The sequence below is a fragment of the Convolutriloba macropyga genome, chromosome 5, assembly GCF_964194025.1.
Source record: "Convolutriloba macropyga chromosome 5, txConMacr16.3, whole genome shotgun sequence".
Taxonomy (NCBI): domain Eukaryota; kingdom Metazoa; phylum Xenacoelomorpha; order Acoela; family Convolutidae; genus Convolutriloba; species Convolutriloba macropyga.
The window spans coordinates 39,084,567-39,109,302 of record NC_134472.1 but is presented as its reverse complement, the minus strand read 5'-3'; the positions used below and the strand labels follow the sequence as shown (position 1 = coordinate 39,109,302).

General features: G+C 35.2%; 2 protein-coding genes across 4 annotated transcripts in view; both read right to left on the bottom strand.

Annotated features, from left to right (window-relative positions):
* The window catches only part of LOC142340364 (uncharacterized), a 269,135-nt gene that overhangs the window by 224,969 nt on the left and 19,430 nt on the right, over positions 1-24,736 (bottom strand). The window lies entirely within an intron of this gene.
* The window catches only part of LOC142339388 (uncharacterized), a 45,296-nt gene continuing 36,013 nt past the window's right edge, over positions 15,454-24,736 (bottom strand). For 2 of the 3 annotated variants that reach the window (XM_075389399.1, XM_075389400.1), the window contains exons 4-5: positions 17,724-18,173; positions 15,454-17,402 (exon numbers count right to left, since the gene is read on the bottom strand). In XM_075389399.1, the coding sequence (XP_075245514.1) occupies positions 15,709-17,402; positions 17,724-18,173 (2,144 nt within the window). In that variant the 3' untranslated portion in view covers positions 15,454-15,708. The remainder of the gene's footprint in view (positions 17,403-17,723; positions 18,174-24,736) is intronic. The other variant, XM_075389401.1, reaches the window with a different exon arrangement.

Sequence of the window (24,736 nt, the reverse complement as noted above, 5' to 3'; positions counted from 1 at the left end):
TGACGTAATATTCTATCATGAGGACAAATCCTGTACCAAAATAACTTGCATCGCATAAAAGAACGTACTGTAGACCTGGTTTTGCCAATCGGAGCGTCAAATTCGTTGCTTTGATCAGGTCACTTTTTAAAATTTTTAAGTTTTCTTCGTGCTTTTCAGTTATTACATGGTGAACATTTTTCTTCAGCAACTCATAGAACGGCATCAATTTTTGAGCAAGGTTTGGAATGAAATCTCTCCAGAATTGCAAAAAACCAACCAATCTTTTCACTTGTTTCACGGTTTGGGGCATCTTGAAGTTTTTCAGAAATTTTTCAATTTTTGAGTTCTCAGTTGATACTCCTGCTGGGGTTATATATTTTCCCAAAAATTTTATTTCTTGTGTTCCAATTTCGCATTTGTTGGGGGACAATTTTAATCCAGATTTTCTAATGCATTCAAAAATTTTTCAAATTGGGAATCAGTTCATCAAAATTTTTCACTGCACTACCAATATCATCCATATATTGTGTACAAATATTTGCTGCTAGGCAGGGATCTAAGAAATGTCTTATAAATGAGCTAAAACCTGTGACTGACTTACTTAGTTCTTCAGCAAGTTCGTGATGCAAAATTAAATGCCAAAAGTTGTAGTGACTTTTCATCCGCCAATTGTACACAATGATAGGCTTGAGAGCAATCGAATTTACTAATCAATGTTTTACCAGCAAAATGATTAGAGGCATCGCTCATGTTTGATATTGGAAAATTACTATTCACGTAGTTGTTTATGAGTAGGTGGTTTATGCGCCTAAGGTCATTCAAAATTCTTAATTTTCCTGATTGTTTGCGTTGTGCAAACACTGGACTACTGTAATTGGAATGTGGGAGTGTTGTGATCAAGTTATAATAGTGCATCAAGGATAATTCAACAAGAAGCTCATCTCTCAGATGTATGGGAGTTATTGGACTTTGTACGTAAACAGGAAGTTCGTGTTCTGGTGTGAGCTTGACCTTTAGCTCAGTATTAAAACCAACACCGAAACGATGTTTGGCAAAAATGTCAGAAAATTCCAAAAGCAATTCTTCTAATTGGTTACGCTCGTTAGGTTCAAGGACAGAATTTTCCCAATTAAATTTTTCTAAAATTTGTGTTTGACTCGAATCAATTTTGGGATCAAATTTTTCTAATGATTTGAAATGTGAAATTTGCTCATAAATTTCGAGCTCTAGCGGTGATAAATTTTCCGGGTCTGAACATGTCTCTCGGGTAGGAAACCATAGTTTATCATACTCTGGTTTGGGGCAAGTTTTTGGGCCTCCAATAATTTCGGTCTGCACCAACTGATTCTTTTCGGCTTCAAGAATTTCGTGGTTTCTCATTTTTGCGAGAGCAATGAGCTGTGGATCGATATTTTTTTGAGTTTTTCAACTTGTGCAGTGTTTAGAAATTCAAAAATTGCTATTATTGTGTTATAAGGAATTGTAATTGGATGATCAGTTAGGTAATAGCTGAAATGAAAATCTTTCCATTTTCATCACTTGTACTTAAAGATGACGTTAGGGCGATATCAGTACTGTCCTCAAAACTTTGATTCGGAATAACTACTCCGCTACAGTTTTCTAAGTTTTTGGCGCTTTTGGAGAGTTGTCCTTCTAAAATTGTTTGGGATGAAGGTTTCAAAGTATGTTTTTTATTGAGAAAAATTGGGAAATTTTAAAATTTTTTAAAATTTTAAATTTTTTTAAAATTTTTCTAGGAGAATTTTTTGGTTTTATCTCATTTAAATGATAAGTCATTTCTGGTAATTTAAGAAGATTATTTGACGGACTGATGTCAATAGAATGTTTTTTGAAGAATTGGTTTCCCAAAATAATGTTATTCATCTTGGGTAGAATTAGAAATGAATCTGTGAACTTGAAATTGCCCAACATGAACTCTATTTTAGCTTGTTGACTATTTTGAACTGGTGAGCCTGAAGCTAATTTTACTACTTTGTAATCAGGAGTTTCAAATTCAACTTTTATCTGCTTGTTTTCAAATTCAGTTAGTAAGTTTTTGGGAATTGCATTAGCGCATGAACCTGTGTCTATTAAGGCTCTTCTTTTGAAGTTTTTGCCAAAATTCAGTTTAACAGAATTCAAAATTTCTCCGTCTAAGGGAATAATAGCGCAAATATCCGTTTCAAAGTCTGATTCGGAGTCATTCGAACTTGTTGAAACAATTTCTATATCTTTATCTTCTAATTTTTCTAAGCTAAGATTACGATGATAATTGGACTTTATTGGAACTTGTGGCTCAACTGTTTTTTCCTGCTCGATTGAACGGGAACTTCCCACCACCTCTGCGTCTATTCTTGTTCAAAGTGCACTGTGAGGCTAAGTGATTTGGATAACCGCAAAAATGGCATGTTATCTGGGCGTATTGAGTTACTGGAATGTGATTTTGAGGTTAGAAGACTTGAACATTTGTGTTGTTAGCTAAATCAGTGCTTTGAGCTTGATCTGGCGTAACGTTGGTGGGATATTGTGCTACTGGCGTATATTGAGTTAACGCGTAATTCTGAGCAGAAAAAGGGCTGTAGTTTTGGTAGTTACCTCTACCTCGTCCTCGAAATCCTCTAATACATTGACCTCCTCTAAAACCTCTATAATTATATCGACCACCTCTTCCTCTGTAAGAGTTTCCGCTATTAAGATTAGCATTTTGCGGACTCAATTGACTGTCAACTTTCTTTGATAACTCATTAATTCTACTCTCCATAATCTCCTGGGATTGGTTAATTTTTGTCAGTGCATTAACCAAATTATCGGACACTTCGTCGAAAGCATTTTCTCCAAAATCATTAATTTTACATAAGTTGTGAATGGTCAGTTGCCTGCGTGCGAGCAAGCACAAGTCATCAACTGTTGCTGTATCCGGTTGCTCAAGCAGTTTTGCTCGAAGCCAGCTTGGCATGCATTTCAAGAAAAATCGTTTTATTTGATGATTCCTCTCTTGTTGAGCAAATCTTAGTGCTTCCTCATTGCGAGCTTCCGCTGCTTCTATACGATTACGTTCATCGTCCACGTCTAGAGCTGGGTCAGCTTGTGGTATGACTTCTGGTGTGGGGTCAGGGTAAGCTTTCTGTGCCATATTTTGCAATGTTGCTAGAAAATTCTCCGGAGTGTCTATTTTGGGCTCACATCGAATGTTTTCTAACTTTATTATGTGTAGCTCTACTAACTGAGGATTATTGAAATGATTTCTTAAGAAAGTAAGACTAAGCTCAAAATCTCCCCTTGTTGCCTCTGGCAAAGTTTGAAAATAACGTAATGCTGCATCCTTAAGGTGTAGTTGTGAAAAGTTTGCCCTTTGATTATTTGCAATTGCTGCTACTCCTATAATGCTTCTGAGTAAGCGCTCAAACTCACGAAAACTTTCATTTTCTGTGCCTGCAAATGATCTAAGTGTAATGTTTGGTTGAGCCATTAATTTTTTTTGGTATTGTTATTATTATTTTTGTAAGTTCTCTATTTCATTTCATTGGAATGGTTTCAATCAAAGATGAGAGAGTAATGCAACAAATATGCAATTTAGCGCTCCATTTTAACAATGATATCAAGATTTTGAAATGAATTTCAATGGTTGTCAACACTTTCATTTGATTGAGCGTTCATCGAACAAGATTTAAGTCATCCTATTAATTCACTGCAGAATAAATCAATGCGTTAACTTACAAGACCCTGATGACTGAACATCTGGCTTGGCACTGTCTTAGGAATAAGTTGCTTGTCTTGCTGACTCGAAAAACCAGATACTGCCGACGATTTTCTTTTTCAGGATTTCGGCTGGAAGTTAGGTCACGAGGCCTTTGTGTCTCAGCTGTCGTCTTCTTCGCTTCGAGAGAGAAGATTGTCTTTCCTTTCTGTCACCAACTAACGTATACAAATGAATGTTTTTTGGAAATAATTAATCAAGTTGTTTTAACTAGATGTATTGTCCTTTTTGCATGCTCAGTTTTTCTAAGTTGTTTCAGGATTTCCAAGCGGATGAAACAATCGGAGCTGGGTCGACAATTTTCAAGTTTTTTCTCTCTTGGCGCAACTTAAAGATACAAAAGTAAGTAGTTTTAATACATTCAAATTAACAACTTAACTGTAACTCAACAATCTGTTTTTGTGATGATGAGGCTTGTTTACTTAACAAACATTTAAACAATTCCAATGATAAACCAAAAAGCTATCAACAAATAATGATAATATTTGTTTCAATTTATCGGGAAATTCCATTCATATACTTGACTTAAACGTTTCTTGAGGTTCTAAATCTCTCGTTCGTCCGAAGGTGCTTTTTCGAAAATAATGGGGTTACAAATACGGTGTCCAACTTGTTAAAATGTTCAGTATGAGACTTTTTCGGCTATCCGGAAATTCGTAGATTATTTCTCATATTTCATTTCTTGATCTATGCATGCTCATATTGTCGCTGATTAGTGACAACAGGGCGAAGGATATCTTTCAAAAACTGCTCAGACTTTTTGACTGTTATTACAAAAAATTAAACTTCGGAACTGACTATAGCCACGCCCAAGCAGGAAGGGGATCAGAGAAGGGAGTAGGTACAAAAATGCAATGCAGACTTATCAGACTTCGTAAAGCAGAAAAAGGAATCAAACATTTTGTTTAGAAATTTTACTTTTTTCGGTCGGGATTTTATCCATTGACTTTCACGCTCGACTGCTTTCAAGACATATCCTTAAAATCAAAAAGATCAGGTTTCAAAAAGTAAATAAAAATCAACCAGTTTTATACCTGCCCAGATATATCAAGATCTTTTAGCCTACTTCAACAATTTATCAGCTGAGGGTCTTGATCTCTAATGGCTCATGTTTTTGTTTAATATTGACGCCATCAGGGCAAACAAAATCTTTCAAGACCTTCTCAGACTTTTGACTTTCATTTAAGTCACAAAACCAAACTTCGAAAGTGAGCAACAATCAAAAAAATCAAGTTTAGAAAAGTAAAAAAAAACAACCGTTTAATAAAGTAGACATCCAGGGCTTACTCTGCAAAAGTTTTATATCTATTCAGATTGTGAAGACAATCTCTATCGTGAACACGTCAAAGCCTACGCTACAAAAATTTTAACTTGGGTAATATTTAAAAAGTTTTCATACATTCAGCACTTATACTGCTCTAATTGTAAATATGTTAATTTTTTTCTCTATCTTTGCCCCTTTTTGACGGTAACTACTTCGATTACAGTGTAGAGAGCTCACAGTATGAAATCTGACACATTTTCTATATTTCTGTGCCACTCTGACTTCAGCATCACACTAAAAATAGTCGAACTCAAGGAAATACATTGTCCAAGTTCAGTTTTGATCACTAATCTCTACTTATTTTAAGCGACAATGTAAATTTAATCATTCTTAACCAAATCAAGATCTTTTAGCGTACTTGCAAAATTAGTTAGCTAGGAGTTTGTTAGCCTTTTGTGTTTTTACTTCAATTATTTGTCAATTAAATACTCAGTTTCTGCTCAGTCTTCAAATTGACTTTAACTTCCAGAGTTCAAACACGAAGGGCCTATAAACGAAAATAAGTTTTTGGAAAATTTTTCGAAAAAATTATCCACATGCATCAAAGTTTCAGCCCTCTACAAACTCAATCCATTATTGCTTTTCGTTCTGAGTGGACCTTGGAATTGCATAGAGCTAGGATCGATTCTGCAAAAACGTCCCTTTCTTAAGAAACTGAAACAAACTTCGAAGATGTCTTCTCTATCAAAAAGAAGCACTTTTTAATGAGATACTTAAACAGTAATTATCATGTTTTTGTCATTATCACAAAAACAGATTCATTGCTTGCTTATCGTAGATCACCTCCGAATTTTTATCGAACCATTAATCATTAACAAAATGCAGCATTAGTCCAAGAAAATCGACCATAAATTCAGGTTTTCTTTCAGAAGTTCAGATTATTTCCCTGCTAACTCAAATTAAGCAACATTAAACGTCTCGTTATCGCAATCCACAAACCCAATTTAAACCAAGAGCAATAATTACTTGAATTGAATCACCTTTGTTGTTAAATCAGTGCATTTTTATTGCGCCATATGAATTCAACTAAGATTCCGCCGTGCTCAAGACGGGTAATTGCATTTGCCGCGGGTGGTTACTTAGAAAAGCGATAAACAGGTGGTAGTATTGAAGAAGAACCTATTCGAAAATTATATGGAGAATATGCAATTGATTAACAACAGGCAACTGATCATTATAATAGCACTCGGAAAATAGGACTTAACAAATCATCATAGAACAATATACAGCAATTCCCGTGATTTGGAGGCAGACGGCGAAGAGTGCGTCATTGTCAATGATTATATGGGTGAGTGACTTTCAAGTTATTGTGATGTTCATTCAACATTCATTTTGTTGCAGAGATAGGTTTGAAGTCGGGTGACCACCAAAGATTTATAATGCTTCAGCAAAATTATTAGTTAAACATGTTTAGATGACCTTAAAAATTTCGTGAGAATGAGTTTCAAACAATATGTGGGCAACAATGACCGCAAATCTGTATACTTTTACTTCCAGGTGTTTGAGGAACGGGCAGATTGGAGTTGAAGTAAAGCGATGGTTTCCCTAACTCTCGACGAGTTCTGCTGCCTTTTGACTGCGTACCAAAAATTAGACGCGAGGCTCGAGATGCTCATCTTGATCTGTTAAGAACGCCAGAGAGCGTAAAAGAAATCGTAAAAGAGGAAATCGATGAGTCAGTCAAAAAAAGAGGCAAGGAGGGACAACTAGGCGAAATTAGACAACAAAACAACATTAACTAGTGATATAATTAATAACATTATTTAGCGCCTATATCAATTCTTTGCGCATTTAAATGGCACTGTTTTCTTATTCTAATTGCAGCAACGTGTTCAATTTCTGCAAAGTATTTTACTCAATTGTAGTGCATATTATTTGTTTGCGTAAACGCGAATATTTCGATCCAGTGTATAGTAACTGGAAGGGCGTGGATATATATTTAGGTTAAAAGTATTGTTGCGGACTTTGATTTATATTCTCTTGAATCAAAAGCTTTAAAATGAATCAAAAAACCATTTTTTCCGAAGCTCTGATGTCACAATGGTTACGACTTTTAGGTCACCAGAACAAAAATTTCGGAGACGTAGGTTCAAATCACAATGGGGTCGAGATTTTGGGCTGATTGCGTTTGGTCGAATGTGTATAAAATTGTGCGAGACCCCCTGATACAAGTAACTTGCAACAGGGAAATAACTGAACTAAAAAAAAGAAACAAGCAGACAGAGAATTTGAAAGAGATCTTGAACAAAGCAAATCCCTATATGATAAAGCCATTTGTATTTTTGAGACCGTGAAAAAATGTTGGCAAATATTACTGATAGCAACACAAAGACAAACAAATCAAACAGAATTATGCCAACAGCACACAGTTTCTCCCTAAGTTTGTACCACGACCAAACACCTTGTCACTTCAGCCAGCAAGTAAAATTTGTTAAAGCAATTTAAGTAGTGAAACTGCACTACAACCATATCCATCGGCAACCATAAGCAATAATAACAATATCATGGACTCCCAATTGGCTGGAAGAAAACCTGAAAGCCTTATCTTTCAGTTGGGACATAATGCTATTGATCAGGTTTGTGACGCAAAATGGCAGCTGAGCAAATAGGTCACGAATTGTCAGACAAAATTAAGTCAGATTTTTTTTGAAAAAATTGTTTTTACTAGGCAGTGGTTTTAGCGACATTGCCTACACATCAACAGTCATCTACTCTGTCATTCAATCATAGCACACTCTGCATAAGAGTCCGTATTGAAACAAACCCTGGTACAGCTTATATATAGAAGTTGAAAACAATTGACCAGTACTCCAGAGAAAAGAGTTCGACAGAAGATAATCCTAAGTTTTGGTATGTGAATCGTAGAAGCCTGAATAATAATTAATAACTATCAGAATTTTTGACAACTCTCGAAAACTTGTCTTTCCTAGCTGTTCCAGGAACAAGGAAGGATAAACAAAAGAAATTCTGAAGCGTTTAATACGCAGTATGCGGATCTTTTTTTAATCATTAACTAAATTGGAAAGGGGGAGGTGTAGGCATATGGATACCCAAGTAGTGTTCCCTCAAAACTTGAAATAGCTTAAACACCATCAACACGAGTGTTTTTAATCATTAGGGATAGAAGTTTTGCAGCCTATGAAAGAGAAAATCACGAATATGGCCTATTGCTCAAGCTTTAACCTTTCAAGATTCTTTCTAGATGAGATGACCAAGAAAACTTCAGAATGTTTATTCCAGCAGTGAAAAGCTTAAATAGTCGGGAGATGGAAACAAAAATGTTCTCAAAGAGGCTGGGAAACAGTTACTTAGCAACTTACTTGCAGATAATGGACTTCAATATGTGAACAAAAGTAAAATCAACACTGACCAGGGCAGTAAAATCTTCTTTGGATGACTAATGGCCTATTTCGAGAAATTAAATTTTGGGAAAACCTAAAGAAATCAGTACTCCAAAAAGATCGTTTCACGATTCTATATCATTATTCAGTGACAGTAGAATTTAAACAGCAAAAGCCAGAGCGTTTATTACGAGACTAAAAAAATACATAAGATCTAAGCTCAACCGTGATAATGCTATGCAACACTCGTCACCAATGTATGCGAAAAAATACCAAAATCGGTTATCAAAAAACCACGTAACTTAATCAATAAAAAAATTCGCGTGTTTAATGAATCGAAAAAAGACCCAAAACAAAAGCGTTTTAATAAATACTAAGAGCTGAGAAACACTGTCATTAGAATATTATGCAAAAGCATTAAGCGCATACACAAAGCAATTTTTCGAGAACCTCCCAACAGCAGAACAACAATGGAAAATAATCAAAAACAAAAGTAACTCAAACATTCAAACAGAAAAAATGCAAACCTGAAAGAGGGCCACAACTTGATATCGGATGAAGAAACCATGGCTAACTGTTTGAATAAATATTTTGCTGGTCTTGGATTTTACGTTGGCGACGATATTGCCCCTAAGATAAACTCAATTAAATTGAAGTGATCCGAAATCATTTTTCAGCCAGTCACCAGAAAAAAACTATACAAAATTATTGAGAAAATGCCAACACAAAAAATCAGCTTGACCAGGTTATATACCAGGCCATTGAAAGATTGTGTAATTGCAGTTTGCAATTAGTGAAGCACAATTACCTTCCGCGATATTTTGAAAGGAGCGTATGTAACTCCTATGTATAACAAAGGCGATAGTTTGGTTTGGTTTTGTTTGCACTGTTTGATTAAAAAAAAAACGTCGTCTTTGGATACAAAGTTTTGTCCTCAGAAAAAACAAATCGATACGTTGACGAGAAAAATAGTCCCTAAAATTTCTCAGATTAGCTTTTAACTCAATGTCGTTAGTCACTTTCTTACAAAAAAATGCATCTCCAAATATGCTTTTGGAGATACATCATCTTTATTGAATAATGGTGTTTCACGAGACACTGTTCTAGGACCACTAGATATAGGACCATAATATATGTAAATGATTTCAGTGAAACAAAAGGAAGAATTCCAATGTCTCACATTACGCAGATGATACAGCAATTCTATGTCATCAAAGAAGAGTATCAAAAAGTTAGGGCTAAAAAATATTGACAGGAACTAAAAATCTTACTAACAGTTGATGTGAACTAAAACAATCTTATTCCAAATGAAGAAACAGAATTACTGGTTTTCAAAAAGGAACAGTTACCAACTGACAATTGGGTTGAATTTAAAAGCCACTCATTGAAGCCAAGAGAAGAACGCAGGTAGTTAAATGTTATTCTTAATAAAATATAAGACAACCAAAAACAACATCATAAATTCATCAGTAAAATGGCATTAGCCATCAAATCAATTTATTTGGTACGCCATTAAAAACCTTTAAAGGCTAAAACAAAATTTTAGATGCCTTGTTTAGTCGCATATAAAATTTAAATCTATATTTTGGTTAAAGTTTGTCACCACACTCTGATTACAGAATAAACAAACAAAACATAAGAGGGTGTCCAAACCTTCAGGTGAAGGAAGGTGAACTGGGGCCCTGTTGTGGGGTGAGGGGTGAGTAGTGGTGGGGTGACTGAGGGGTGGCAAACTTAAGAACCGCACTTAACACTATGAAATTGACACCTCAAAACAGTTTTGGTGACATGATCACAGAACTAATATAATGGCTACATAAGCTTGCTTTCTTTCTTAAAAATATCACACCGCTCATAGTCTTCTTCTTGAGAACAGAATTCTCCCTGAAGAACTTCATATAGCAGAAATTTCATTACATAGATTTTTCGATTTTATCGAACAAACAAACACTTATGACGACAAAAAGTTCAAAATAATCGCAAAAATTGAAATTGATGTGAACAAGCGTACATATGATTTTGCTCCCACAACAAAATGTAGATCAAAATGGAGCCACAGTTCAATTATAAGAAACTTTGTTCTTAAATAGAATAAACTTCCCAGAGCTCTATGAAAAGAAAACCCAATGAACAAATTGAAGAGCAAGTTAAAACAAAAGATGCAAGAAGACACGAAAGAGGTCCAATGGACAAAGAAATTGAAGGCTTTAAAAGTATTTTACTATAATAATTCACGGAAACCTGAACCGAACCTTAGTTATTATTTAGTTATTCAGAGGAAAGATGATTTGAGGAAGATATTTTTTGATGATGTAACTTTAACCTCGTAGTTATTCTAATTTACAATTGAAATTTGAGTTTGACATTTTTTAAAAAGTAGTATTGCTCTTTTTTAATCTGCAAACATGTAAATTAAACTAACCACTTGGTTAATGTTACATGTTAGAAATTTATTAATCAAACATTATTTTTTTCTAACTTATAACAAACTAAGGTTGGGTTTTCGTAAAATAAATTAATAAAAAATATGTTTAAATCCTGCAACCCTTCTGTCTATTGGAAGTCTTTCGTGTCGTTTAAGCATTTCCGCTGTAACTTTTTGTTTAAATTTGGTCTTCGACGTTTCTTTTCTAATTGCAATTGGTAGTGTGTTCCATTTTCGAATAAAGTTACGAACAATTGAACCATTACTCCATTTTGACTTAAATTTTTGTTCTAAGAAAAGGTTATGGGTTCGTTTGTTTACAATAATAGGCACGTTTTCTAAAAATCTGAAATGTTTATTAGAGCGATTTCTTGTTTGTTGGAGAATATTGAAAAACCTATTTAAAGACACCCGTGTTATTTGGAGCTCTGCTGGAAGAATTTTAGTCTCCAGAAGTAAATCTCTGGCAGTATCGTATTTGGTTTTTATAAAGCAAACTTTTATTCCCCAGTTTATCTGTTTGTTAATTCTGTCAATAGAGTAAGATGGTAAATTTTGAAAAAAATTGCGCTAAAATCTAAATGAGACAAAACTAGTGATTTAAAAAGATTTATTCTTGTTTTTAGCGGTACCTGATAACGAACCAAATATAATGATCTGATTGCTGAAGCCATTTTACTGATAACCTTATTTAGTTGATTTTAGTATGTCAGTTCCCTATCAATTATTACACCTAAATATTTACATTTTTCAGATGCTTCCAATCGGTGTCCCTTGAAATCGACAGTTTCAATGATCGGCAATTTTTCATTCCTGAACACCATTAACTCCGTTTTTTTCTCATTCAAAGTTAACCTGTTTTGTTTCATATATTGATCTGTCTTGTTTAATGTATCTTCAGCTATTAGCTGCAAATTTGCTTCATTCTTTGCATGACATAGAATTGCTGTATCATCGGCAAACTGTAATACATCACAATTCGTTGATACAGCTTCACTGAAATCGTTGACATAAAGTATAAAAATTAGAGGCCCTAAGACAGTTCCCTGAGGAACACCGTGATTTATGACAACCCAATCTGATTTTGCTATCCCATTTTTTACACACTGTTTTTTATCACAAAGGAAAGAGTTTAATAAGAATCTTGCATTTTCTCCAATTCCATACCTTTTTATTTTGTTCATAAAAACATCTATAGATATTGAGTTGAAAACCTTTGCTAAGTCTAAAAAGAGTGTGACAACAATTTCGTTTTCGTCAACGCATTGGTTTATCTTTTCAGTTAATGAAATGATAGTATCGAGACAGGACTTTTGCTTTTGAAAGCCGAATTGATTCTTGTTAATCACACCATTAAGAGTTAGGTGGTGAGTTAGTTGTTCAAGTAGTAATCGCTGCTAGAGTTGGTGTGACTGATATGGGTCGATAGTTTTCTGGTTCTAGTCGGTCGCCCTTCTTATAGACAGGTGTAACAAGCGCTGTTTTCAAAATATTAGGAAACGTGATTTTGTTTACTATCTTTTAGCGCCCATGCTGGTATATAGCCCGGTCCGGGAGATTTATGCTTAGGTAGATTATCAATAACATTATACAATTCTTTTCTGGTGACTGGTCGGAAGCTAAATTCCGGTCCATCAAATGTTAGGGAAGAACAATTTGGAGCAACGTCTTTGCCTTTGTATAATCCTAGTCTCGCAGAACAATTATTAAGAACATTGGCAATCTCTCTGTCATCCTCAACAAAATGACTATCTTCCCTTAATTTGTCAATTTTTTCTATTTGGCTGTTGGAATTGATCCTGTTTTTGATGAATTTCCATTGTTCTCTTGAAGTTGGTAGCTGCTGGAAAAAATTCTTTGTGTAATCATCTGCAGCTTTTTTCAGTTTTCTATTCACTGAATTGCGTAAAGATTTGTAAATGTTATAAATCTCTGATTTTGGGTTTTTCTTCCACGCATTAAAGAGACGGTGTTTTTCATTTATGAGACCACGTAATTCTTTTGTCAACCATTGCTTTTGTTGTTTTTTGGTACTACTTTCTACCAACTTCAAGGGTGCATGACAACTCAGTATATTTTCAAAAATTTCGATAAATTTTAAAAACATTTCGTTCGGCTCATTTATCTGGTACATAGGCGACCAATCTTGCAGCGCAATGTCACGATTGAAATTTGATCTTGAATATTTCTTGGTATTACGTATCAAAAACTGCCTTTTCTTATCACTGTGATCTATTTTTAATGATGACTTGTATACTATTGTGAAGTGATCAACTCCAAGAGTCGACTCTAGAACACTGGCTTCAAAAATTTGGTTCTTCGAGATAAAGCAGTGATCAATTAACAAATATTTTTCACCATTTGTCCATGTTGCCTCCGTTTCATTAACGTAACATAGCCCATTGTTTGCTGTGAAAATATCAAGTGACTGTCTACCTTTTGTGCCTAACAAGTTTATATTGTAATCTCCTAATAAAATTAGATTATCTGTATACGAATACACATTTGAGATTTCTACAGTCAATTCATCCAGAAAAAAGTTAGAAAGATTTACATTGGGGCAGTATGCTACATTAATGAGTAGTTTTTGTGTTACAGGCTTACCAATTTCAATCCACATTGACTATTAAAAAAATTCTATTGATTGTGTTCAAATCATTTCTCATTTTTGCTTCAAACTGTTTGGGAACCCAAATACCTACCCCTCCACCTCTCTGTACATTAGTTAATGATGATCTTGGTTGGTGAATGAAGTGATGACTATTGCACAGATAAAACTCGGGAATGTCAGTTTTTTCGTTTATCCAAGTTTCGGTAACAACTAGGAATGAGGTTTCATTAAGATTTTTCAAAAAACGAGACAATTGCTCATGTTTAGTATTGAGGCTTCTACAATTCATATTCGAAAACTTGGGGAACTCCGATTTTCTCGCACACTCACCATTGTATTTTTCAATTGTTGTTATTCTATCCAAATTTGATGGACCTGGGTTTCTTTCAATGTCACCACATTTTTGTAGAATAACTACGATAACTATAAGTAGATATTTTATGTTAAATATTTCGAACCATAGTAAAAATTTTTTAATCTGATCGATGTGACGGTAGTTAGGTTTTTTAAGTTTACATAAATTTGAGTAACTTTTGAGAAACTCAATCGTTTCTAGAAAAAAAGCAAACTTAATCAAAATTAAAACCAAGATAAAAATCCACCTACACCTCAATTAAAACATTTTTAATGATTTCTAAAAAGTCACCCAGATGTATCAGAATTCAATACGATTGTTGAAATTATTCCATCCATCTCTCATGGGTACAAAAAGATCTTTGCGCTTTGGTGGAATATGTCTCAAAGAGACATCGTTCGTCGAACAATTGTAACCAATCCTTATCAAGTGGTTTCTCAGAGTCGCTACTATTTTATTGATTCCATGTAAATTAGGGTGAACACCATCATGCCTTATATCTGTGTTTTCCAAGTCGTAATTCAGGACATTTACTTTACACGACTGAAATTCACCATTAAGTTGATCGGCTATACTATCGACTTCCTTGTTGTATTCATTAATTTCTTTGTTATTTACATCTCTTTCATACAGACCATTCTTTACATTCGGTATTTTGCAAATTGCAACTTTGTGTGGTTTGAACTTTGTTATACATTTGCCAACCAGGTCACCAATTTGCTCTGCTACTTTTTTTCCGTCAGTACCCTGATCAATAGTGTTATGCCCAAGGTGAAATACAAGGCTTTCCGACTTTGTTCCTGTTGAATACGAATCAATGGTACTGTTGACATCATTAATGGTTGCAGATGGGTAGGAGTGTATAGCTGGTTCGTTACTGATATCGCTTCGTTTTACAAATTTGAACGTGCTGTCCGAAATAACTAAATTTTTGGCAAACCTAGGTACAAATTTGGGGAAAAGCTTTTTGCTAGCACTCTCAGACGCTTTACGTTCGTTGTCAACGATACCATCAATAATTTTTGTCAGCATTTTGTCATTTTGAGCTCTCAAGTAAATGATTTCCGACGTTGACTGATCGTATAATCTTTTTTCGTTGTCTAAAGCTGCTCAAGTTCTTTGTTTTCTTGTTCAATTATAGCAGCTTTTTGTTTATATAGTTCTACATCTTTCCTGAGCTCATCAATTTCACATTGTTGCAAACTACTATTAAGTGATGTTTTTTTGCTTTCTCTTAGTTTCAAAATTTCTTGTATCAACTTGTCTTTATTCCATTTTGCTAGTGCAGTTGTCTCCATTTTGATGTCGGATACTTTGGGTTTTTATGACAAAGTCTTAGTTAGACATAGCAAAAAAAATATGTTGACCTGAAAAGAAAGAAAAAGAAACTGTTTTGATCTCACCGGCTGACGAAATACAATAAGTCAAGATAGCTCCAGTAACGTAGAATACCCAATCAATTGTCGATAAAATTGTTTTCCAAAAAAAAGGGAATTTATCTTGTTTGATAATATGAGGATTTTTGAAGAAGTCTATACTGAGCTTATATAGCAGTTAAAAAGGGTAAAGTTTTTCAAAACATCGCATGTGTTTTAAGAAAAATCTATGTCGCTCCAGTACTTTTAAAGAACGAATTGTTTGCTATGGTAATAACCACAAATCATGTAATTTAAGCGTAGGAAAAGATAACGATTTCAACAAGAATGTTAGAAGTTCACTTATTTTCTATAATTCCTTCCAAAATCGATATCTTTACATTTCTTGGAATTTTTACATGTGCTTTCAAAGCTAAGGATTTAGATATTAGTCCCAATCATCATATCAAGGAATTTTCAACAATTTTTGTTTCTCATCAGTTGTTCATTAACCTCATTTTGACTCCATTTGGTATTTCTGAGATGCGACACAAATGATCAGAACGGACGTTTGTATTCCGCTTTAGCTCCCTTGTTCACGGGTACAGTCAGCAAATTTGAGTTGGTCTGCTTTTGGGGCGAAGGATGTCGTCTAAGAAGGGCAAATCTTTTCTCGTAAGTCATTTCATCACTCGTTTCATGCTTATTGTCCAACGACGTATAAGGCCGTTTTCTTGACAAGGAATATGTATCGTTATGAAAAGAGCGTGTTAAATTACCTCTGGATTGAACAGCTGAAGTATCACTGCTTTTGATATACTGATGAGCAGCTTTCTGAGCTTCACTAACAACTGTGGCCGGGTTAACCAAACCAAAATGAGCTACTTCATCGAATACGCAAGATTGAACATCAGAAACATCAAGCGAGAACTCAAATCTTATAATCCTGTTCGCATGCACAGATTTACTCCACCTCATTAATTTCAGATTTTTGAACCTGACTAGTGACTTGACTGTTATAATTTTCTCAAGCGCTAGAAAAATCAAAGCCTGGGGAAACTGAACCAGGGCAATTTTGCTATTCTCATCGCAAATGAACACTGCGGAAGCTTTGTCGCGATCATTTACGCGCACTACCATACCAACGATGTCAAATTCATCGAAGCGACTTTTGATGTCTAATTGCGAGAATGATATGATTGGCTGTCGGGTGAGAAATCGAGGAAACACACTATCCCGGGACTTCTTGCTCGGAGGTATAAATTGGGTCAAATTTGTAGTTGACAAGATCAAGCCATGTGGGTGTTCTCTTGGATAATGTTTAATAGGTTTTAAGTTGCATATTTGTAAGTCACGGCCCTCTTTCAATTCATCCACAAGGTTCTCATCAATACGATAGACATTAAGTAAAGCACTCGTATCTGGTCTTTCAACATCGGTTATTCTAATTTTAAGTATTGCTTTAACATTCGCGTCTGGTCTACTACCAACATCATCATCAACGTCGTCAAATGCATCGTCAATTGCGCCATGCCTAGTCTGTCTCTTTGATTCCCATTCGTCACGTCGTTTTTCAATCTCACGTGTATACTGTCTTTGAGTCATATTTACAACATTTCCATTTTGCAAATATTCTGTGAACTGCTTTGGGTACACTCTCTGAACCAAAACTCGCATCCACGGAATTGAGCCACCGTCAACTCTTGTTGACCCTACTGATGTTGTCAAAATATCCTTGACGAAACCCAGTTTAGCATCCCAATTTGCGGGTCGACATCCGTTGTATGAAATCTTAAGCCTCACACTATCACTCATTTCTAGGGGTCCTGTAGGCTGCGGTGCGTTTATCAATTGTGATCCACAAACCGCTATCTTTCTTCCCAATTTAACCTTACCACTGTAAATCAATTCACGCATAGCTTGATCTGTATCGCAAGGTATACAATACCATCCATCACTCACTTCCATATAAGGAGGCGAGGCAGGGTTAACTTTTGAAACAAAAAGCACCATGAGCTTCATTGGCGTGTCATCGTGTTCTACAATCCGCCTCAAAGCTGAACGCTGTCCCATTTGGTATTCTTTATCGTATCTATATCTTAATTGAAACATGACCAAGTCCGGACTAAGTAAGCAGAAGGACGTCTGGTCAAAAATTCCAGGAAAACAAACTGCGTAAGAAGCCAACTTCCAGATGATCCAGCGGTAGGCGTTCTGAACCCATTCAAAAGTTGCCACAGATTGAGACACACCTGAAATTTTGTCAGGATAATTTTCAATGTATCAGCTCAAGCTGATTTTTACGCATTTTTCAAAACTATCTTAGCACTCTTTTCAGAAAAAAACTTTAATACTTAACCATTGATGTATTCCACAATACAACATAATCAAGCGAACAAATGCTAGATCGATACAAAATTTCTTGTCAGTTTGTCCTTCAAACATTGAAAATCAAACCAGCACCAGGAGGAGTGTAAAAATATCGAAAGCACATTCAATTTGAATGGAGTGTGATGCAACACACGAAACTACGAACAATCATTAAATCCTTAAATTATTGCAGCAAAACTCACTATTGCAGGTCAATAGAGCTTGATGAAAATCTCGAACACCAATAAGCCCGCACTGGCCATTAAGCTTCATCTCAGCTCTGTCTCCAATCAACGCTCTACCCTCGTCAATGTCGTCAGCTGCGAAAAATTGAGAAATTCGGAATTTGAATTCATGAGGTGACGACACAAATAGATCTTTGTCAAAGCTGTAGCATCCGAGATCTAAACTCGTCCTGGCTTCAACATTTTTGACCGAAGATGAAGCTTTCAAATCCATCAAATTTTTGAATTTTGAAGTCTGATTGAGAGCGAGTTTGACATTGTACACAAGTCCCAATTTGCCCTCTCTCGCTGCTTTCAATTGTACTGCACGTCTCTTGTCTACTCTCTCAGAACACAGTTCATGGTCACTGGTGACTTTGTTGATCGTTAACGGTGTCCTTGTACAAGATGTTTCACCTTCAAACACACCTAGACCAAAATCCAAAGCTGCATCGATCTAACCGATATCAATAAGGATAAGGATCCACAGAAGTGAATCCACAATACAACTTTGAGACGACGCTCTTTGTAATGTCTCAAGTCCCACAGTATTTATAACTTCAAAATGTCGTAAGAATTCCGGAAACATTCCCATGTAAAGTAACTTAATAACAAGCTCTCGCCATCTGCTTGGCAGAAAAAATATGTTTTATCATTTGAATCAACGTGCTAATTTTTGAATGAACGTGCTACATGTATTCGAACTCAATTAGAAGAAATCGAACGCGTTATGGACAAAAATTGAAATTGTTAATACGAAGATACGGGAAAATGAGGGACTCAATCCTCATTTGAACAAAAACTTCAAAATAATTGCCATTGATGACACTTTGTCACTTTCGAACAATCAATCGGTAAAAATGAACTATTATGGTCCGATTGTTGTCATACCAGAAGAGCCAAAGCAAATGTAGCTCGAGTGAAAAACAAAACATAACCGACTAGCGTCGGGCGAATTGCTCTCAAACGACCGGCGAGAGCTTGGCTTCGGTTTATTGAGTCTAGCTTAAGTTAAATTGAAGGGGCGTGGGGTGAGCGCAGCGTGCATCCACCGCAGCGGGGGTTGCAACAGTGGATTGGGGGGACTGATTTGGGGGCGGTGGATGGGGTGTGGGATCAAGAACCGCCCTTCATAACATAAGTATAAGTCTCCAAAAACAGTTTCTGTGAATCGCATACTTGGAGACTAGTGAGCTGAAGGGCTCTACGAGAACTTATTGACCACTGGGCGCTACCTCGTTATCTCGTTTCTGAGGACAAAAAGTCTAGAGGGTGAAAATCTAAAATTGGTCAAGCGAAAAACTGCATAAAAAAGACGATCAGGATTAATATATTTGCTACAAACTGCGTTTGAGAGCAATTAACAAAGATTTCCTAAAAAAGCTATTCAAGTTATTTATGATAAAACATTTCTAGTATAATTCAGCGTTAATGAGGATGATAGGTGATACCACGCCACATAACAGCAGCTGAAGTGCAGCACCAACAAAAAAGAGTTAAGGAAAGAGAGACAGTGAGGGATAAAACATGAACGAGAAAGAGATACCTCAACCGACACGAAGAAAGATATATATATATATATATATATATATATATATATATATATATATATATATATATATATATATATAGAGAGAGAGAGAGATAGATAGATAGATAGAGAGCAAGGAAAATTAACAATGATGAGATTCAAACCTGCAACTTTTAGTTTTCTAGCCTTGTTAGTAATTAAATCAAATAAAAAACTGATAAGTGCAAAATTTAAAAAGTTTCAGATTTCGCAGTGAAAAAAATTATTAAAACCATTTTTTGTCACTGAAGTTCTGTTAACTAACCCAATTGCAAGACGTAAGTTTTGTTGGCCAGTAATGATCGTTAAACTCAGAAAAGCACAAAAATATTCAAAAATTTTGAAAACAATGGCAAATTGTAACAAAATCCTGCTAAAACTCAATAATTAATATCTTCAAAACCATTTCATTGTCTCAAGAGACGATCCAGCACCCCTATTTCATTCATTGAACAGTTTAACTGGCTCAAAGATCCATAAACTTGGATGATAATAATTTTCCAACCATTCGGAAAAAAATCAAATTTTATCAAAAAATTGCTAAAACTGGAGCCATTAAAAAATTGATAACGATCCCATTAACTTTCGAAAGTAAGCAGCAGCTTATTATAAAAACGTGGAGGAGGTCCATGCCGCCGGAAAAAAAAACTTCAAAAACTTGAAAAAATTGCAAATATTTTAAAAGGAAAAAAAATCCAAAAAATGCAAGTTTTAAAAATTGCTAAAATTTGTGATATTAAAAAGTTGAAAAATATTCTATGGCCCATAAAATACTTAATAGTAACCTAATAGCAAACCCCTAAGGAGGTTTTCAGCCCCTTGGGTCTGGAAAGACTGGAATAATGGAAATTAAATGTCTAAAATTTGAAAAAAAATGCACGTTTCGTCAAAAAAAAACCAAAACTCGTGATATTAGAATGTTGAAACCATTCCACAACCACTAGAAACTGAAACCACTTGAAACCATACCAATACCACAAGGAAATAGTGGGGGTGTGAAAAGTGGGGGTGGGGTCCTCAACCTCTAAGTAGTGTGGGCGGGGTCAACCCCTAAAAACCGCCCTTCAAACCATAAGTATAAGGCTCCAAATGTTTCTGTGAATAGCATACTTGGAGACTAGTAAGCTAAAAAGCCTCTAAGAGCACTTGATGCCAGCTGGGCGCTACCTGCTTATACCGTTTTAGAGGACGAAAAGTCAAATGGGTCCGACGAAAGATCGCTCAAGCGAAAACTCGCGTAAAAAAGACCGACAGGGCTAATATAATTCCTACAAACTTCATTTGAGAGCAAAAAAACTGCTTTCACAATATCTATAATTTTGAGGTTTTGGGGTTCTATTTGAAATCTTTGAAACTTGTTAACCGTAAAAAGCCAAGAAAAAAGAGGGAAATGTTTCTGCGCATTCTCGTTAGATCATTCCTGAACACAAAAATTTCAGAAAAAATATGAAAAGGTATTTCACAGCACATCAAACTTTTAGGTTCTTTCTAGGCCTTTTCGTCCATGTCTGGCCAAAAGGTATCTGTTGGACTGATGATGAACTAATAAAGAAAAGGCAGACTCGCATAAGGTTCCCATCCCCCGTTTCATGGAGTTTCTGGACAAAAATAACTCAATTTGGTTAAGTTGTTATCACTACCATTGAAAAAGTCAAAAACCGGTAGGACATTTGCCATCTACTGCTTAAGCACTTGTGATGGAAAAATATTGGGCGCTTAAAATGAGAACATTTGGCAGGCTTTTGTATTGATTAAGAAAAAAAATCTTTTTAGAATTTATATTATTTTAATTTAATTATATCAGATATTTAAATCTAGACGAAAAAATAAAACCTTTCAGAACCTTAAAACTCAAAATCTGCTGATATATTGAACAAAAAACTGAAAATCTCAACGATCGATGAGCTGTTTTGGCTCAACAAAAAATTCGGCTGGAATAAAGATTCTATACCCAATTAAATCGAATTGCTCGAAAAGTAATAGGAAAAACTCTCAAAGTCAGAAGTAGTAGTATGATAAACTGCCATTTGCTCTAAGAGTGTACCGACCCCCCCCCCCCCCCTAAAAAAAACTTGTTTTGAAACCTTGTTTACTTAGTTTTCAACAGTTCACGAAGATACGGCAAACAGTGTATTATTCCAGGCCCTACGGTGTCAAAATCTGTGATAGTGGAGAAAAGCGCACAACTTGAGGCCTTAATTCTTCCTGAACTGAAAAAAAAATCATTAAAACTTGAAAGATTTTTCAGGGTCCATCAAACCTTTCAAGGTTGTTTCTAGGGCTTTTCTTCCATGTCGCTGCAAAAGGTATTTGTCGGACTGACAATGAACTAATAAAGAAAAAGCAGACTTGCATAAGGTTCACATCCCCCGTTTCTTGGAGTTTTTGAACATTAATTCAACTTGGTTATGTTACTATCACTCCCATTGAAAAAAATACTCAAAAAAGCGGTACGACATTTACCATCTATTGCATCAGCACACGAGATGGAAACACATTGGGCGGTTAGAATGAGAACATTTCGAAGGCTTTTTTATTTTTTTATTGATTTTGAATAGAACCTTCTTTTTAGATTTTACATGGTTTTATTTCAATTATCTCAGATATTGAAATCTGAAAAGGCAAAAAAGAGAAACCTTTCAGAACCTTAAACCTCAAAATCTGCTGAGATATCGAAAAGCTGAAAAGATTAACGATCGATGAGCTGTTTTAGCAAAACAAAAAAGTCGGCTGGAATAAAGATTCTATCCCCAATTAAATTGAGTTGCTCAAAAAGTAATAGGAAAAAGTCTGAAAGGCAGTAGTAGTATAAACTGCCATATGCTTGGAGGGGAGCCCCCTCCCCTAAAAGACTTGTTTTAAACCTTAAGACTTCTTTGGATTTGTTAGTTTTCAACAGTCTGCTCTAGACTTCAAGGGTTAAATTGACGGCTGAAAATAAAACATTTTCAATTCAAAAAAATGATTATTTCAAAGATAAGTAAGTCATGTAGAGGGTCCGAGCATATGACAGTTTACCTAACAGTGCAGCTATTCAAGATTATTCCTATCACTTTTCCAACCCTCCAAATTAGTGGAAGAGGTCAAAAACTTTGATTTTTTTGTATGTATGCATGTTATGTTAATTTGAAAAGACAGTTTTTTGCATGTGCCCAACTACATTTTGAAAGAGGAGCAAAGATATTAAGGAAATGTATATTAGACAATTAATTATTCTTGTCTAACAAAGCGTTAAAATTGAAACTAGCCTTCGTACAAGTTACTTGAACATGATAATCGACGAGATACTAACTTAACTGAAAGTCAGAATAAAAAAGAAAGATTAAAATCCAGACAGAATATGAAAATCCTCTTTCTGTTTCAAAGACGCTCAAATCATGCGCACTTTGCAAGATACTATATAACTTAGAATACATTACACCTTTTAAAACTACAATTAGAAATTGATTTCCTTGTAAATTTTTACAAACTGTTTTTATTACAACAAAAAATGTATTCTAAGTTAATTAGTATCTTGGTTCTCTAAATAGTATCTCTAAATAGTATCTTAAATAAGTTCGCATGATTTGAGCTTCTTTAAACAAAAAGGAGGATTTTTAGCGCGTTTAAATTTTAAACACTGTCCTGAAACGTAATCAAAAACTTTATCTCAAGGATTTTTTTAATTTTCAGAAAACATTTTAATTCCAATAGAAAGAGTTTATTAACAGAATTGAATGAAATTATGTGGACATCTGCATGAGAAATCAAAATTGAAAAACCTCTTCAATGATCGCTCAACTCTCTAAACATAGCCGGCAAGTAGCGACCGTTGACGCGCTTGATGCACATCGGGATTGAAACAAAAAGAGAAAAGAAGAGACAAATTGACCAAATTTTTTAAACGTTTTTTTTTTCCTGTCAAAAAGTGTTCTAATTTGGAATGCAGTTTCAGTTAGATTCGCAAACTATACTTAATTCGGGCTTCGAAACTGAAAACTAATAAGCATAATACCAAACACTCAGCTAGCAAACACTAATGAATTTTGATAACCTAATGCACTATGACTTAATGACCGGGCTTTAACGGTATATCTCGTCTCTTTTGATTTCGCTCTTTTGACATTGACCGTATTCACCACCTTACGTAAATGAATGCGTCAAAGAATTTAAAATCCATTCAATTGAAACAGTGAGTGAAGTAAGTCAGAAGCCAAACGTGAAAATCGTGACTTATGTAAAACGAAAAACTTGATCAAAAGGTAAAGCGAACTTAAATAATAGCCGTTGAGAGGCTGACGGCGGCTATTAACAAATTTCCATTTCGAAAGAAATAAAGATTTTGGTCGAAAATATGTCTTGTAGGGTGGAGGGGGTCCGGATCCCCACCCCACCTCAAAGCATATGGCTTTATGTTAAATTATCATAGGCATTTGTTGGTAAAAAGCACCTGAAGATGGAAAATAGGAAATAATTTAATAACTTGTACCGATAGTTGAGCTATTCGTCGCGCACTTCTTCGAAAGTGGAGTACTGTGGTTGCTCATAGCAACCATTGGCGACTTGAACTGTACACGGCGAGTTGAAGGATGCGATAACCTTTGCAGTCGTCCGTTGGAATGAAATGAAAAAAATATGAAAAAGTATTTCACTGCCCATCAAACTTTTCGAGGTTATTTCTAGGCCTTTTCGTCCATGTCGGGGCAAAAGGTATCTGTTGGACTGATAATGAACTAATAAAGAAAAGGCAGACTCGCATAAGGCTCCCATCCCCCGTTTCAAGGATTTTCTGGACAAAAATAACTCAATTTGGTTATGTTGTTATCACTATCATTGAAAAAAGTCAAAAAACGGTAGGACATTTGCCATCTACTGCTTAAGCACATGTGCTGGAAAAAGATTGGGCGCTTAAAATGAGAACATTTGGAAGGCTTTTGTATTGATTACGAAAAATTCTTCTTTCTAGATTTTACATTATTTTTGATTATATCAGATATTTAATACTAGGCAAAAAAATAAAACCTTTCAGAACCCTTAAACTCAAAATCTGCTGAGATCTTGAACAAAAAACTGAGATTCTCAACGATCGATGAGCTGTTTTGGCTCAACAAAAAATTCGGCTGGAATAAAGATTCTATGCCCAATTAAATCGAATTGCTCAAAAAGTAATAGGAAAAAGAAAAAATCTGAAAGTCAGTAGTAGTAGTAGTATGATAAACTGCCATTTGCTCTAAGAGTGTCCCGACCCCCCCACTAAAAAACTTGTTTTGAAACCTTGTTTACTTAGTTTTCAACAATTCACAAAGATACGGCAAACAGTGTATTATTCCAGGCCCTACGGTGTCAAAATCTGGGATAGTGGAGAAAAGCGCACAACTTGAGGCCTTAATTCTTCCTGAACTGAAAAAAATTCATTAAAACTTGAAAGATTTTTCAGGGTCCA